The sequence below is a fragment of the Octopus sinensis genome, linkage group LG12, assembly GCF_006345805.1.
Source record: "Octopus sinensis linkage group LG12, ASM634580v1, whole genome shotgun sequence".
Classification (NCBI taxonomy): domain Eukaryota; kingdom Metazoa; phylum Mollusca; class Cephalopoda; order Octopoda; family Octopodidae; genus Octopus; species Octopus sinensis.
The window spans coordinates 19033948-19048276 of NC_043008.1; the positions used below are offsets into that span (position 1 = coordinate 19033948).

The following is a 14329-nucleotide window of genomic DNA, read 5'->3' on the forward strand; positions in this document are numbered from 1 at the left end:
ATAGTTATTTCGTCTGCCGTTACGTTCTGAGTTCAAATTCCACCGCGGTCGACTTTGTCTCTCATCCTTTCGGGGTCGATTAAATAAGTACCAGTTACGCACTGGGGTCGATATAATCGACTTAATCCGTTTGTCTGTCCTTGTTTGTCCTCTCTGTGTTTAGCCCCTTGTGGGTAGTAAAGAAATAGGTATTTCGTCTGCCGCTACGTTCTGAGTTCAAATTCTGCCGAGGTCGACTTCGCTTTTCATCCTTTCGGGGGTCGATTAAATAAGTACCAGTTACGCACTGGAGTCGATATAATCGACTTAATCCGTTTGTCTGTCCCTGCTTGTCCTCTCTGTGTTTAGCCCCTTGTGGGTAGTAAAGAAATAGGTATTTCGTCTGCCGCTACGTTCTGAGTTCAAATTCCACCGAGGTCGACTTTGCTTTTCATCCTTTCGGGGGTCGATAAATTAAGTACCAGTTGCGTACTGGGGTCGATCTAATCGACTCCCCTCCTCCCCCAAAATTTCGGGCCTTGTGCCTAGAGTAGAAAAGAATATTCAGATGGCTTCCGGTCTTTCATTGTCAGCTAAACTTTTCTCAACTTTAATCTTTATGCTTTCCAACACTGTTCACTGTTCGTCAATGTATCACACTCTCCTGAAAAATTAGACACAAAAAATCGTCAAATTTAACCCGAACACCCAGTATCTATTTAACATCGTAGTTTTTACCTTATTCGTGGAGGCGTGTGGCTTAGTGGTTAGGGTGTCAGCATCATGATCGTAAGATTGTGGTTTCGATTCCTGGATCGGGCGACGCGTTGTGTTCTTGAGCAAAACACTTCATTTCACGTTCCTCCAGTACACTCATCTGGGAAAAATGAGAAACGCTGCGATGGACTGGCGTCCCATCCAGCTGGGAAACACACACCATTGAAACTGGGAAACCGGGGCCATGAGCCTGGCTAGGCTTTAAAAGGGCGCGTATATTATTTTATTTATCTTATTCAGAGCCAAGTCTCAAATTTATGAGCTTCTCAAATTTTTTAGAAAATATTCATTATGCTTTTGCTTTTTTTTTTTCATTTTCTTTATTTTTTTTCACTTTTACTTGCTGGAAGACGAACCCAAAATGGTGTATCTATATATATATGGGGGGGGGGTGACATAGAGTACTTAATAAAAAAAAAGACAGTGGTTTATATATACCCTTCCAGAGGATTTGATAAATAAAACACTGCGAGAAAGACACAGGCAACCAGATAGAGGTATATTAATATATATTTCTGGATATGTGACCGTTTCTTCTGAACAAGAAAATTAGATGGGGAAAAAATGCGTCAGTAAAAAATATATGTATGTATGTATGTATGTATGTATGTATGTATGTATGTGGGGATGGATGCATGTAGATGTATGCCTGTGGTATGTGCGTGTGTATGACTATGTATTGTATGTGTTACTTGTAAATATACATTTGTGCTTGTGTGTGAGCGCATATATATATATATATATATATATATATACTCACACATGTATATGTTTGTGTATACGTACGTGTGTGTGCGCACGCGCGTGTGTACTTTCTACAAAAAAAGCACCATCATGGCAGTTTAGATAGCAACGATGAGTGATATATATTGAACTTAAAGTAAGTCTCGCATATTTTGCAGTATCTAAGTGTATGTGTGTGTGTGTGTCTGTGTGTTTGTATGTGTGTGTGTGCGTGTATATATACATATATCTATGTTATATGTAAGTATGCCTATATACATATATACATATATATATATGCATATATATGCGTACACATACACACACATATATATATACACATATATATACATATATCTATACATATATATATATATAATATATATATATATATATATATATATATATATATATATATATATATATATATAGGGAGAGTTTACAAAAAAAACAAAAGACGAAGACAGGTAATGTACAAAACAAACAGATGTATTAGTATAACGCTCAGGAATAGAAAAAGTATTTTACGTTTCGAGCCTATGCTCTTCTACAGAAAGGTACCAGAAAAAAAAAAAAGAGGAGAAACAAGGAGAGAAAAAAATGTGTAGTGGCTAACGATCTATCATGGCGACTAGTGCCGGACAGAAGGGTCACATACGAGAAGGAAAGTAGGGGAGATAACAAAGTAAAGATGACCCCCAACACGAAGGTGTATAAGAGAGTATGTATGTGCGTGTCAAAGAGGCTGGTGGTCTGGACGTGTGCATATATATATATATATATATATATATATATATATATATATATATATGTACATATAATATATTATATATACGTATATATGTATATACATATACATATACACGCATACATATATATACACATATACATATATATATATGCATTCATATATATATACATACTACATATATATATATATATATATATGTATATATATATATATATATATATATATATATATATATAATATATATATATATATATATATATATATATATAAAACAGAAGCAGCATGCATGAAATTGTTTCGATTATAAAAGTCATCCAAATGAACAATCAAGAGAAGACAAATGTCTTTAATGTCTACGGTGAATGTAAAGAGTTAGGCGTGGGTATAACTGAAGATATTCAATCGATTTTTCTCTGTCTAATTGAGTTATATCTTGTTTAGGATGAAACGCAAGGATCTTAAAACAATCAATACTGAAACCATTCGCTTCCACGAAATTAAGAACCGTCCTCAATGTATTTTCAACGAAAAATCGACGTGTCAATACATCTCCAGCCGGTGTTCGAAAGCGCAGTATTGTGATTGGTTTGTTTAAATTGGCATTTGGTTCTTCAGATAATTGCTGATTTAAAGACTGCAATACCTGCTTTCTCTTCTCTTCTTCTTTCTGGCCTCGAATTTCCTGTTGTTTTCGTTTTTCTTCTTCCAGTCGCTTATTTTCTTCCAGAAGTCGCTTTTGCTGTTCTTTTTCTTTATCCTTCTTCAATGATTCCTCATACTCCCGATCCTGCTCTCGTATTAAAGAAGCTCTCTCTTCTCTCAAACTTTCAGTTAATATTTCTGGTCTGATCATATCAGGAAACACCTCTAAAACTGATTCCAAGAATGCTTGGAATTTCACTGGATCTTGAACCTTGTCCAACTCACCAAGAATAACCAAACTGCACTGCACTTTTCCCAACACTAGTACTATGGGTAGACGGTTTTGTTCGTATTGTTTCACCTTCTTGGTAATCTCGCTCCCAAACTCCTTTTTTAACAACGAAAATGTTTGTTTCTTATTTTCGTCTGTATCAAGTTTCCGTGCCCAAACCGCGAATCTATTGCAAAGATATTCTGAGACTGTTTTCGACTTCAGCAGTCTATCATCATCACAGCCGTATAAATACAGAACCAAAGGCTTTCTACAGCTTGCACTCAGCTTTAACGAATCTTTAATTGCGGATTCCAGTGTTCTTGAATAGATATCGGATGCCTGGTTAGAGGATATGCTTTTGATACGTTTCGGATGCCCATGAGTTGATGAATCCTCCTCCAAACACGAAACTGATGAAGAACATGGTGTTGATTCAGCTGGCCTCTTCGACGCTGTCTGCCGCTTTTGGGTACGTTTTCCAGCTGCCATTTACATAGATCTAACCGATGACACTTGTAGATTCAAAGCGTGTCATAAGGCATCTCAGAGCCTTAAAGTTCCTCGTGAATTTCATGACGTCATAAACAACATATTCGAATATCTTTCAAAGTAAACTGATTTTCCTTCAATTAACAAAGTTCGCGAGAAATGAACGTGTTTCATGAACGAGAATATTTTATCAAACTTTTTGGCACAAATTCTTAATATTTTTGGCTAAAGAAAATATAGTAGAACATAATATAGCATAAAGTAGGACATATTTCAACGTATTCCTAAACCCAAGACTTGGTTTCGATCTATTTATCTATTTACTTCGCTTCTTTTATATTCTTGAGAAAGATTTGAATATCGTTCAGTCAGTTGATGTTTATTTCTGATTACAAAATCAAATCCTTTTTTACTCTAGGCACAAGGCCCGAAATTTTGGGGGCGGGGGCCAGTCGATTAGATCAACCCCATTACGCAACTGGTACTTAATTTATCGACCCCGAAAGGATAAAAGGCAAAGTCGACCTCGGCGGAATTTGAACTCAGAACGTAACGGCAGACGAAATACCGCTAAGCATTTCGCCCGGCGTGCTAACGTTTCTGCCAGCTCGCTGCCTTAATCAAAGCTCAACAAGGCTCAGTATTGTTGTCATCTTTAGGCTCCTCTGAGTGTCTTAACATGCTTGATCGAATTCAGAATCAAGTTGTTAACATGGTGGCCCTCTTCTTTTTGCTAAGTTAGGGGTCTTTGACTCATCAACGAAATGATTCTTCAGCGTATCTTTTCTCTAAATATTTTCATGATCATTGCTCTGATGAACTTTCTGACCTAATACCCTCAGCTAAGACCTTTAAACGTGTCACCTGCTTCTCTTCCTAGGTGCATCGTTTCGCTTTCTGTTACTCATCAGTTCTTTTATTCTATTTTATAATAATAATAATAATAATAATAATAATAATAATAATATAATAATAATAATAATAATAATAATCATGTATATTGTTTTGTCTTGGTATAAAAGATGGGCTACAGCAAATATTCTGCTCAATACCACAGATTTGCTTGTCAGTTGTTTGACCTTAACCAGTTTAGCATGTCCCTTAGTGGCTGACGATATGTGCATCTCTGATCACGAGCAGAAGTAGTGGGGAGCATCATAGCCATGTGTTGAGAGGGATTCTTTGGGGTTTGAATAATTCACCTCTGGAAACATGGGTGGTTATTTCAACATCCTTAAACAACCCTTATTCAGAGACCATTTGAGCGGGATGGGCTACTCAACCTGAAGAAAATTCTAACTGGGCCCCACCTGCAAGGTCATGTGCTGTTTATCTTGATATGAGATCACCATGTCGCGCACATATGGTTGTGATGCATGTGCCTGGTGTACCCTTATCAGACGGGTAGTCATGATGGGTATATTGGGCTTCGTATATTTTACCCCAGTGTCACTTTGATGGCATGCACTGCTCTCTCACTCAATAATAATAATAATAATAATGAAATTATTGTATACAGTGAACAGGTGCACCACAGCTTCTTTGCTCAAACTACTTCTCTGAGGATCTCATTACCATCATCTTGCTTTCCTCCGGTCTCTCATAATCAGTCCTTTAAGCTTCCTATCAATCACCACCTTTCAAATTCGTAGGCCCCTTCTTTTTCTTCTTTCTAGTCCCTCGCGCTACAGTAGCCCCAAGTCTTGTTTGTTACAAAATCGTATCAAAAAGCACAAAGCAACCTGCAAAATATTGTCACGGCAATGGAATTCTACGGATCGCGTCAGGTCCATTACCAATGCAATGAGAATTTCAATTAGTTATGGTCGTAATTACCGCATTGGGCGTTTTATATCAGTTCTGGACATTTTAAAATCTCTAGTTTATTTAAATGAAATAAACAAAAACAGGCTGAGTGTGCAATGTGTCATAATTTGTTCAGGAGGCGTAATGGCCCAGTCGTTAGGGCAGCGGACTCGCGGTCGTAGGATCGCGGTTTCGATTCCCAGACCGGGCGTTGTGAGTGTTTATTGAGCGAAAACACCTAAAGCTCCACGAGGCTCCGGCAGGGATGGTGGTGATCCCTGCTGTACTCTTTCACCACAACTTTCTCTCACTCTTACTTCCTGTTTCTGTTGTACCTGTATTTCAAAGGGCCGGCCTTGTCACTCTTTGTGTCACGCTGAATATCCCCGAGAACTATGTTAAGGGTACACGTGTCTGTGGAGTGCTCAGCCACTTACACGTTAATTTCACGAGCAGGCTGTTCCGTTGATCGGATCAACCGGAACCCTCGTCGTCGTAACCGACGGAGTGCTTCCATAATTTGTTCACACGAATTGTGAGTTTGTATCCCACCTTACGCATATTTAATTTGTCAATTCAATTAGTTTACCAGTTAAAAGGTCGTTGTCTTTGGTTTTGTTATTTAACAATATATGAACCCTTAAAAGATATTCCATCCGTAACCATCATGTTTTGTTTTTTTTCTATATGCATATATCTTTTAGTAATATTGTATTAAGAACCACATTATCTAATGTTTCCTATTGAAAGCGTTGGCAAATTTTAAAATAAGCACTAAAAGAAATATTGTATACCAAAGCCGAGATTGTCAACGACTACTGAGTCGAGATTCTAACGTCTAGACGAAAACAACCAGTCGAAGAGAATAAAACGAAGAAACCACAGCCGTTATATAGCCGTTATATATAACGAACTTCTGGACATATTTATGATCAAATAGATAAAAAGAGTTGTTGCACTTGAAGGATAGAGATCAACTGTACATATGTAATCTCTTTTTGTGTTAATAAACTAACAGCTTCCACAAGACAATCATAATGCTGTACTCCTTGAATTTTATTTCGTATCTTGATACCGAAATATTTCTCTCTTTTCGTGGTAAGCTGGCTTACCAACCACATGGTTCCGGGTTCATTCCCACTGCGTGGAACCTTGGGCAAGTGTCTTCTACTATAGCCTCGAGCCGACCAAAGCCTTCTGAGTGAATTTGGTAGACGGAAACTGAAAGAAGCCCGTCGTATATATGTATGTGTGTGTATGTGTGTGTGTGTGTGTGTGTGTGTGGTGTGCGTGCGTTTATGTGTTTATGTTTGTCCCCCCAACATCGCTTGACAACCGATGCTGGTGTACTTACGTCCCCGTAACTTAGCGGTTCGGCAAAAAATACCAATAGAATAAGTACTAAGCTTACAAAGTAAAAGTCCTGGGGTCGATTTGCTCGACTAAATGCGATGTTCCAGCATGGCCGCACTCAAGTGACTGAAACAAGTAAAAAAAAAAATAAGGTCAAAAGAATGTCATAGGTTTTGTATTTTTATACAATCAGAATGAGTACATTGTGGGATGGCTACAAAGATATGAACTTGCTATCTTTCTGTGTGACAGATATTACGTTTTTAAAATTCACTAACAAGCGCAGATAAGAAGCACATAGTTCCGGGTTCAGTCTCACTGCGTGACACCATCTGTCTTCTACAATATACTCGGGTCAACCAAAGCCTTGTGAGTGGATTTGTTGTTGTTGTTTGTTCCTTCTTGAGCCATGCCTGGCTCATAAGGGCCGGTTTCCCGGTTTCCTTGGCGTATAGGTTCCCCACCTGGACGGGAAGCCGGTCCGTCGCAGGTGAGCTGCAAGATGCAGGAGGAAAGAGTGAGAGAAAGTTGTGGCGAAAGAGTCAGCAGAAGTTCGCCATTAGCTTCTGCCGGAGCCGCGTGGAGCTTAGGTGTTTCGCTCATAAACACACACACATCGCCCGGTCTGAGATTCGAACCCGCGATCCCTCGACCACGAGTCCGCTGCTCTAACCACTAAGCCATGTGCATCCACCTGTGAGTGGATTTAGTAGATGGAAACTGAAAGAAGACGTCGTATATATATCTATTTCTTTACTACCCACAAGGGGCTAAACACAGATGGGACAAGCAATGACAGACAAACGGATTAAGTCGATTATATCGACCCCAGTGCGTAACTGGTACTTCTTTTAATCGACCCCGCAAGGATGAAAGGCAAATTTGAACTCAGAACGTAACAGCAGACGAAATACCGCTAAGCATTTCGCCCGGCGTGCTAACGTTTCTGCCAGCTCGCCGCCTTTTATATATATCTGTGTGTGTGTGTGTGTGTGTGTGTGTGTGTGTGTGTGTGTAGTGTTTGTGTTTCAGTCTCCCACCACCACACCACCACCACCACACCGCTTGACATCAGGTCCTGGTGAGTTTACGTCCCCGTAATTTAGAAATTACGAGAAACCGATAGGATAAGAACCGGGCTTTAAGAAAAAATAAGTGTTGGGGTTTCGATATATTCGACTAAATATTCAACAAGGCGGTGCCCCAGCATGGTCGCAATCTAACAACTGAAACACGTAAGAGATAAGTGGTTAAAAAACATAGTCGTCATCTACAGGTTCGAAAACGTATACAGTAATGCCTCGATATACGAGTTAATTTGTTACCAGAGACCATTCGTAAAGTAGAGCAATCATTACCCATAGTATGCAATGTTATAAACTCTAATTCGTTCCCAGAAAAATATTTTGCCTATAAAATTAATAATACTCGTAAATAAATGGGGATAAAACAACAGTAGAGTGTAAAGAGTACTTTATGTAAATTAAAAAGAATATCACGATCATTTATAATAAAACATATTTTTATTATAATTGTTTTCTGAATCGCATTCACTCGCACGAGACACGCGCAACCATTGATGGATATTTTTTATTTCTTTCAGTCATTTGACTGCGACCATGCTGGAGCAAATCGACCCCAGGACTTATTCTTTGTAAGCCTAGTACTTATTCTATCGGTCTCTTTTACCGAACCGCTAAGTTACGGGACATAAACACACCAGCATCGGTTGTCAATCGATATTGGGGGAGGGGTACAAACACAGACACACAAACATATACAAAGATATATATATATATATATACGACGGGTTTCTTTCAGTTTCCGTCTACCAAATCCACTCACAAGGCTTTGGTCGGCCCGAGGCTACAGTAGAAGACACTTGCCCAAGGTGTCACGCAGTGGGACTGGAGCGGGAACCATGTGGTTGGTAAGCAAGCTACTTACCACACAGCCACTCCTGTGCCTAGATTGTTAAATATATATTTGAAAAGACTTGTAGATCTCTTCTTTAAAAAACAAGTCTATAGTTGTTTGCTTAAAAGAAGCTCTTTTTTCGCTCTCTGTAAATTTCTCGGTAACACGCAGAAGCATTTGTTATGGTCGTAGAAACGTTTACACTTTGTTCAAAATTTGGACTTTGTGTTTGAAAAGTAAAACTCGTAAATCTGAGATTACGTAAACCGGATCCTCCTAAAGTGAGGTGTTACTGTATCTGTAAAATTCCATTTTAAAATATGCTTCATTAAGAAAATCGTGAGAAAGCAAAGCTGCGATGAGTGGGACGGCGAGTGAAATCCTATCTCAGATCCCTCTTAAACAGATTGCAAGGGGGCTTATTTAAGCAATCGCAAGACTAACTAAACGTTGCGACCAACGCTCGTTCAAACTATATTTCCTGCACCCTTTCAGGTGGGACAGAAAGATCTACTTGAATCAATTTCTCAGAAAATAAGGTGTAAAGGATGTCTACGATTGGGAATGTCAATCAGAAGATAAAATCTCATTGAAAGATAGTGTAAGGGTTTTATTTATTTTGTTTTATGTTTTTCTATCAGAAGTGGTGCTTTTTTTCTTTTTTTCTTTTTTTTTTTTTGTGGGTAGAGAATAAACAGTTCAAGGGTCTATGAGTGGAAGTAATTAAAAAGATATACTCTTTACTCTTTACTCTTTTACTTGTTTCAGTCATTTGACTGCGGCCATGCTGGAGCACCACCTTTTAGTACTTATTCTATCGGTCTCTTTTTTGCCGAACCGCTAAGTGACGGGGACCTAAACACACCAGCATCGGTTGTCAAGCAATGCTAGGGGGACAAACACAGACACACAAACACACGCATACATATATATATACATATATACGACAGGCTTCTTTCAGTTTCCGTCTACCAAATCCACTCACAAGGCATTGGTCGGCCCGGGGCTATAGCAGAAGACACTTGCCCAAGATGCCACGCAGTGGGACTGAACCCGCAACCGTGTGGTTGGTTAGCAAGCTACTTACCACACAGCCACTCATTTCATCTATACGGAGAAAGAAGATAACCGATCCTACGTGGATATATACACGCATGTTTAAGCATATACTTACTAAATCATATATTACTCTATTTGTACTCCTTTTACTCTTTTACTTTTTTTCAGTCATTTGACTGCGGCCATGCTGGAGCGCCGCCTTTAGTCGAGCAAATCGAACCCAGGACTTATTCTTTGTAAGCCTAGTACTTATTCTATCGATCTCTTTGGCTGAACCGCTAAGGTACGGGCACATAAACATACCAGCATTGGCTGTCAAGCGATGTTGGGTGGGGACAAGCACAAACACACACATATATATATATATATATATATATATATATGTGTGGTATATATATATCTATATATATATATAGTATATATATAATATATATATATACATACATATATACGACGGGCTTCTTTCAGCTTCCGTCAAAAAAATCTACTCACAATGCTTTGGTCGCTCCGAGGCTATAGTAGAAGACACCTGCCCAAAATTCCACGCAGTGGGACTGAATCCGGAACCATGTAGTTCGTAAGCAAGCTACTTACCATAAAGCCATTCCTACATACAGACACACACACACAAACAAACAAACAAACCACTAAACACACACACACACACACACACACACACATATATATAGATAGATAGATAGATAGATAGATAGATAGATAGATAGATAGATATTAATACCCGACGGGAATATACCGTAGTTCTTCGCTCCGACATTGGAAACTCTGAGTATTGTTTGCTCTAAATTATACCATATAAAATAATCCTCTATTTCTACAAATATCGAGGTCGCATTCTTTCCTTGTTATACATATTACTATTATTATTATTATTATTATTATTATCATTATTATTATTATTATTATTATTATTATTATTATTACTTTTTTTTCTTCTTTCAAATTTGCTTCCATTTCTTGCCGAGTGTCTTCCCGACTCCTAGGGCAAAGAAACTCATAGTATACATTGGTAGGCCATTAAACCAAACTCAGTAGTTCGTTAATTTTTTTTTTTTTTTTAAAGTTAAATTAAAATACATGAGCAGCAACAGTTCTCACATCGACAATGCTCTTCTCAATACGTGTGATGTACCAGTTAAGACAATCTTTTGCACTTCTTGCAGGGATGGTAAGCCAGGGACATATAATTTTCGGTTCCCTTCTTGATCATTCCTAGTGCTCCTACGATCACTGAGTATTGTAACCGCCTTGAGATGCCACATTTTCTCAATTTCAATGAGTAGGTCTTTATATTTTCTGAGCTTGTCAAACTCTTTCGCTGAGATATTATGATCACAGGGGATGCTCATGTCGATCAATAAGCAAACTTTATTGTTTTGGTCTTTCACACAATATCTGGTTTATTGGCCTTGATGGTTCGGTCTGTATGTACTGGAAAGTCCCACAGAATGGTTACATTTTCTCCTTCAGTTACAGCCTCAGGGTGGTGATTATACCACTTGTCGGCAGTTTTGATATTGTAATGCCGACTTATTAGCCAGTGGAGATATTGGCCAACTCTGTCATGTCTTAATTTATACTCCACTGGTGCTAAGACTTTACATCCAGAGATTAGGTGGTCCACTGTTTCAATCATGTCGTTGCAGAATCGGCATTTTGGGTCTGCTCCATTTTTCATCACATTGGCCTGGTAGTTCCAGGTTAATAGGCTTTGATCTTGAGCAGCCAGGATGAAACCTTCGCTCTCTGCTTTTAGCCCTGAGCTCCGTAGCCACTGATGGGTTTGCTTCTGGTCAACATCAGCTTGTTTGCTGCGGGTCACATATTTGCCGTGCAGAGGTTTCTCCTCCCACCTATCAGCCAATTGCTCGTGCGCTTTTTTCATTGCCATCATTTTCACCTTCTTTGCAACAATAGTTGCCGTACATTATTATTATCATTATTATTATTATTATCATTATTATTATTATTATTTTATTATTATTATTATTATTATTATTATATATCCATATATATAATTTGACCGCGTGTGTACCGTTGGCGATTTTTTTTCCCTCCGTCTTCCCTTCTTTGGATCTTTCCTTTTCCTATGTTTCTGACGAAGAGCTCCGCTCGAAACGTTAAACCCTCCTTCTTTGCTTCTTTCCTGAGCGTCCAATAACACTATACTTGTTCCACGTGTTCGCGTTGTTGTGTTTTCTCTTTGTGTTTTCATGTTCGGATTAACTATCTATAACTATAACGGGATATATCGTTAATGGTAAATGTTTTTGATTTTCACTCTCGATGAATTTATCCCTTTTTTGTGTCCCTAGCACTTGGCATCCTTATTTGGGAGCCCTTAATTATATTTCTATATAAATAATATTTTGTCTAATGACTAATTCGTCTTTTGTGCTGGGCCACTGGTAGTAATCTATGTTATTACCCTTTTTTGATTATATATATATATATGTATATATATATATCCATGTATATATATATATATATATATATATAATATATATATATATATAACACATATGTATGGTATGTATGTATGTATGTGTATGTAGTATGTATGTATGTATATGTGCGTTATTTACTGCCGAACTCGTGATATATCAACTGACAAGTGATGAAGAGGCACACCTTACCACTTACCCACAAGATCTAGAGTGTTATCTACTTCATATTTTCTGCATATCTTATCAATTTGAAGTATCTATATCCGCATGGGGAACAAAGTTGTTATTGAAACTGTCTAGCCCTTGCTTGCTGGGAATCGCGCTACAGTTTATAGTGATGGTGCTTTGTGTGATATACTAAACATTTTGTGCTCGCCACCGTTTAGATTTCGGTTGTGGCCACAACTGACGTAGGTAACATCAATTCGGTAGGAGCGGGACATTTGCTCTTTCTTTACATTTATTGTTGAATGTGTGCATTCCAGCAGAATTTTGGGGGCTAATGAAGGTATTCATACTGCAGCTAGTTCTGTGTAAATGTGTTCCTTTGTATTTGTCTGGGCTGCATTAATGGGGTTATTGGTTCTAGGAACTTAACAGGAATCTCCAAAGAGTTTTGCTGAAATACAATCGTCATCGTGGACATTACTTTAGACATCAAGACAGTCAAGTACTAACCCTTCAGAAAGAGAAACGAGGAGATGCCTATATTCATAGGAATTTAAATCGTTGCCGCCCTTCACTTTAGTTTGAAACTCGGTTGACAGCTTCAGTAGAGGAATCTCTAATTTATCCTCAGTCAGAAATATAGTCAACAATTCTGCATTCTCTTACGAGACTGTTAGTGGCGAGAGGTTCTGGTGAAAAATTAGTGCTTATGGACGATCCCCGCACTCGCATCCAAAACAGAAATGTTAAGATTAGAAAATAAAAAAACTGATTTAATAATCCATTCACCTTAAATGTCTCCAGAAATATAACCAGGAACTTGTTTTCTCTATTTAGGAAGCACATCCGAAACATAAATACCACAGGATATGTAATATGCATAACGTTAAGTTTAGTTATCCTTGCCAAGACAATATCCCTTCGAACATCACGTCAAACCACACTACAACAGAAAGAATAAACACTGATAGAGGTTTTACCCCATGTAACAACTTGCACATGTGGAAATCAATCCATTGTCCCCTGAAGGGATTCTGCCTTTCCAACGCAGTAATCTATAGGGCGACACTTCTCACCACCTGACGATATCCTGAGGTATTACACAGAACTTTAAGGAAATATTTGCTCAGCATATAAACTCCTTCAAACCCACAGACAGCGAAATCTCCACCCTTTTGTCCTGTTTAATCTAAAATTTCCGAGGTCAAGGAAATAACCTGCCTAGAATAACCTGCAATGTTTATGATCAGGTCTTTCATTACTCTCCCTTGCACGCAATTCGTGTTTTTGTTTCTATGAAAAACTGCACATATTACAACAACCAAACAATATTCTCTTAACAAGAACGCAGAACAACTGCTACCAGCAGAGCCATTAGTTATTAACACAATTTCATAAATTTGATTTTAAAAACCTTTAAAAACAATCTTTAAATTTAATAAAACTGCTAACAAAAGCAAAAAGAAACTACTGTTATCTATATTGCAACGAAGATGTCTTCCAATCAACACTCGGCCATCAATCGTTTCACACTTATACACTTTTCATACTTATATTTAATTATATTATTATCATTATTATTGTTATTATTCTATGTTGACTTTTGCTTTACATTTGTACAAGTTGGCTCCAAGTCTCACCCAGAGACCTCAAGAGGCAACAGGTTGGAAGTTCATGTTGTTGTTATGCCTAGTGTGCCATATATTTGGTTTTGTATTTAGTGTTGTACTAGTGAATGTCTAATACATAAATAAAATTTTTTAAATAATTTTTTTTTTTAAACCATACGGAAATTATGTTTGTTTTAAAACTTGAGATTACATAGAAAGTATTTTGCGTAGGATATGAGCAGTTCCCATGAGCACTATCTTTTGAATTTCTGCCATTTTGGGGTTTCCTGGTATCTGAGTTAGGTAGCAATCAGCC

At 37.9% G+C, this 14329-nt stretch overlaps 1 protein-coding gene across 1 annotated transcript; it reads right to left on the reverse strand.

Annotated features, from left to right (window-relative positions):
* Positions 1–2556: 2556 nt before the first annotated feature.
* Positions 2557–3720, reverse strand: LOC115217821 (FAS-associated factor 2-A-like). The gene has a single exon (XM_029787503.2). It carries the CDS (start codon positions 3633–3635, stop codon positions 2577–2579), a length of 1059 nt encoding a protein of 352 aa, XP_029643363.1. The 5' UTR covers positions 3636–3720; the 3' UTR covers positions 2557–2576.
* Positions 3721–14329: the final 10609 nt, after the last annotated feature.